At 64.8% G+C, this 1576-nt stretch overlaps 1 protein-coding gene across 1 annotated transcript; it reads left to right on the top strand.

Annotated features, from left to right (window-relative positions):
• Positions 1–64: 64 nt before the first annotated feature.
• LOC127752268 (uncharacterized) lies at positions 65–1159 on the top strand (the record flags this gene model as incomplete). Its single annotated transcript, XM_052277114.1, is given in 1 exon segment — positions 65–1159. A coding segment is annotated over 1 exon segment (911 nt), but the record flags the coding sequence as incomplete, so codon positions are not given.
• Between the last annotated feature and the right edge of the window lie 417 nt (positions 1160–1576).

Genomic DNA, 1576 nt, shown 5'->3' with positions numbered 1-1576 from the left:
CCCGCCGACTCCTCCCGGCTTGCCACGGCGCAGCTCCTCGTCCTGCTCCTCCCGCCCCTCCCCGCCCGCAGTCCCGTTACAGGTGGGGCTGCTCCGCCAGCTCGCCGGCGCGCTCCGCCGTAGGCCCACCTCGCGTCGCGCCGTGCGTTCAGTCGGTTCAGTCATAGCGAGGCCCTTGCCGGTGTGTGAAGTTTGTGTTGCGTTCCGGAGCCGTGCACACCGTGTGGCCGGTCCTTATCGCGGTGAAGATGCGTGTCGACGTGGTGGTGCTGGTCGCGCTGGTCGCGGGGTGCGCGGCGCACGACGCCGAGGAGGGCAGCCCGCTGCTGGACGCGGCCCGCCAGATGCTGCAGGACTCCCTGGACAGCCGCGGGGGCGGCGCGGGCGCGGGCCAGGGCCTCGGGGCCGTTGGTGGGCTCCTGCAGAGCTTCATGCAGTCTGACGGCGGCCGCCAGCTCGGGGACATGCTGCTCGGGGGCGGCGCGGGGGCGGGAGGCAGCCCCGCGGCCGACATCCTGTCCGGCCTGGGCTCGCTCATCGGCGGCGGCAAGGGCGGCGGCGGCGGCCTGGACCCGGCCATCATTGGCCACATGATGGACATCTTCACGAAGTCCGGCGACGACGACAACGCCGAGGACAACGACGTTGACGTCAACAACAACGACGTGGGTGGGAAGCGCAGCGGCCAGGACGGCGCTGTCGACTGGGGTGCGCTCCTCGGCGCCGCGTCGTCCCTCGTCGGCTCCCAGGGCGGCGCCGCGGACCAGATCATGAGCGTGCTGCCCGCCCTGATGCAAGGCCTGGGCGCGGCCGGCCACAGCCACCACGAGGACGACGTCATTCCCGAGAACGAGCAGGACGCGCACCGCGGCCACCACGTCCACAGCCACAAGTCCAACATGCTGCCCCCCTTCCTGGACAAGTTGTACGACATGTGGGAGCACTTCTCCGAGTCCGACCTCGGCCGCACCCTGTGGCACACCTCCGGGCTCGACGCGCTGCTCAAGCTCTTCACGGACCCCAAGACGGGCCGCTTCCAGACGGAGCGCATCTTCGCCTCGCTGGAGAACGCCTCCTTCCGCCGTCGCTGGATCAAGTCCGTGTCCAGCTTCGTTGCCGAGTGGGCTAAGCGAGTCGCCGACCCCGCCACGCAGACCAGGTATACAGTACTCACGGGACGTTCCCGCGGACGATCAACGTCATGCAGGAGCACCCCCCCCCCCCCTTCCCGAATTTGGTGCGGTGTAATAAAAGCACTTCTAGTTGACTCATCACTACATGGATTGTAGATAATAATGCAACTAGTTGACTCCTCTTTACATAGAGTGTAGAGAATGATGCAACCAGGTAAAACAATGGCCACCAATTCAAAAACGTCCCCCCAAAATCAAGACGTTTATTTGGGGGAAGTCCAACTACCACAGGTGGACTTGATACGCCGACCACCGGATTTATTAATTTCAACTTTGACGAGCCCCCGTCGCTGGCAATCTTTGTCAGGCGTAATTACCGAGCATTTGTTTCTAACTTGTTTACTCCCATTACTCTCACATGGGCGTGTCGTCGGGGATAGGGG

Source organism: Frankliniella occidentalis, unplaced genomic scaffold (genome assembly GCF_000697945.3).
Source record: "Frankliniella occidentalis isolate FOCC.00 unplaced genomic scaffold, Focc_3.1 Scaffold5774, whole genome shotgun sequence".
Taxonomy (NCBI): domain Eukaryota; kingdom Metazoa; phylum Arthropoda; class Insecta; order Thysanoptera; family Thripidae; genus Frankliniella; species Frankliniella occidentalis.
Note: the sequence above shows the minus strand (reverse complement) of the source record. Positions and strands in the feature narration are given on the sequence as shown.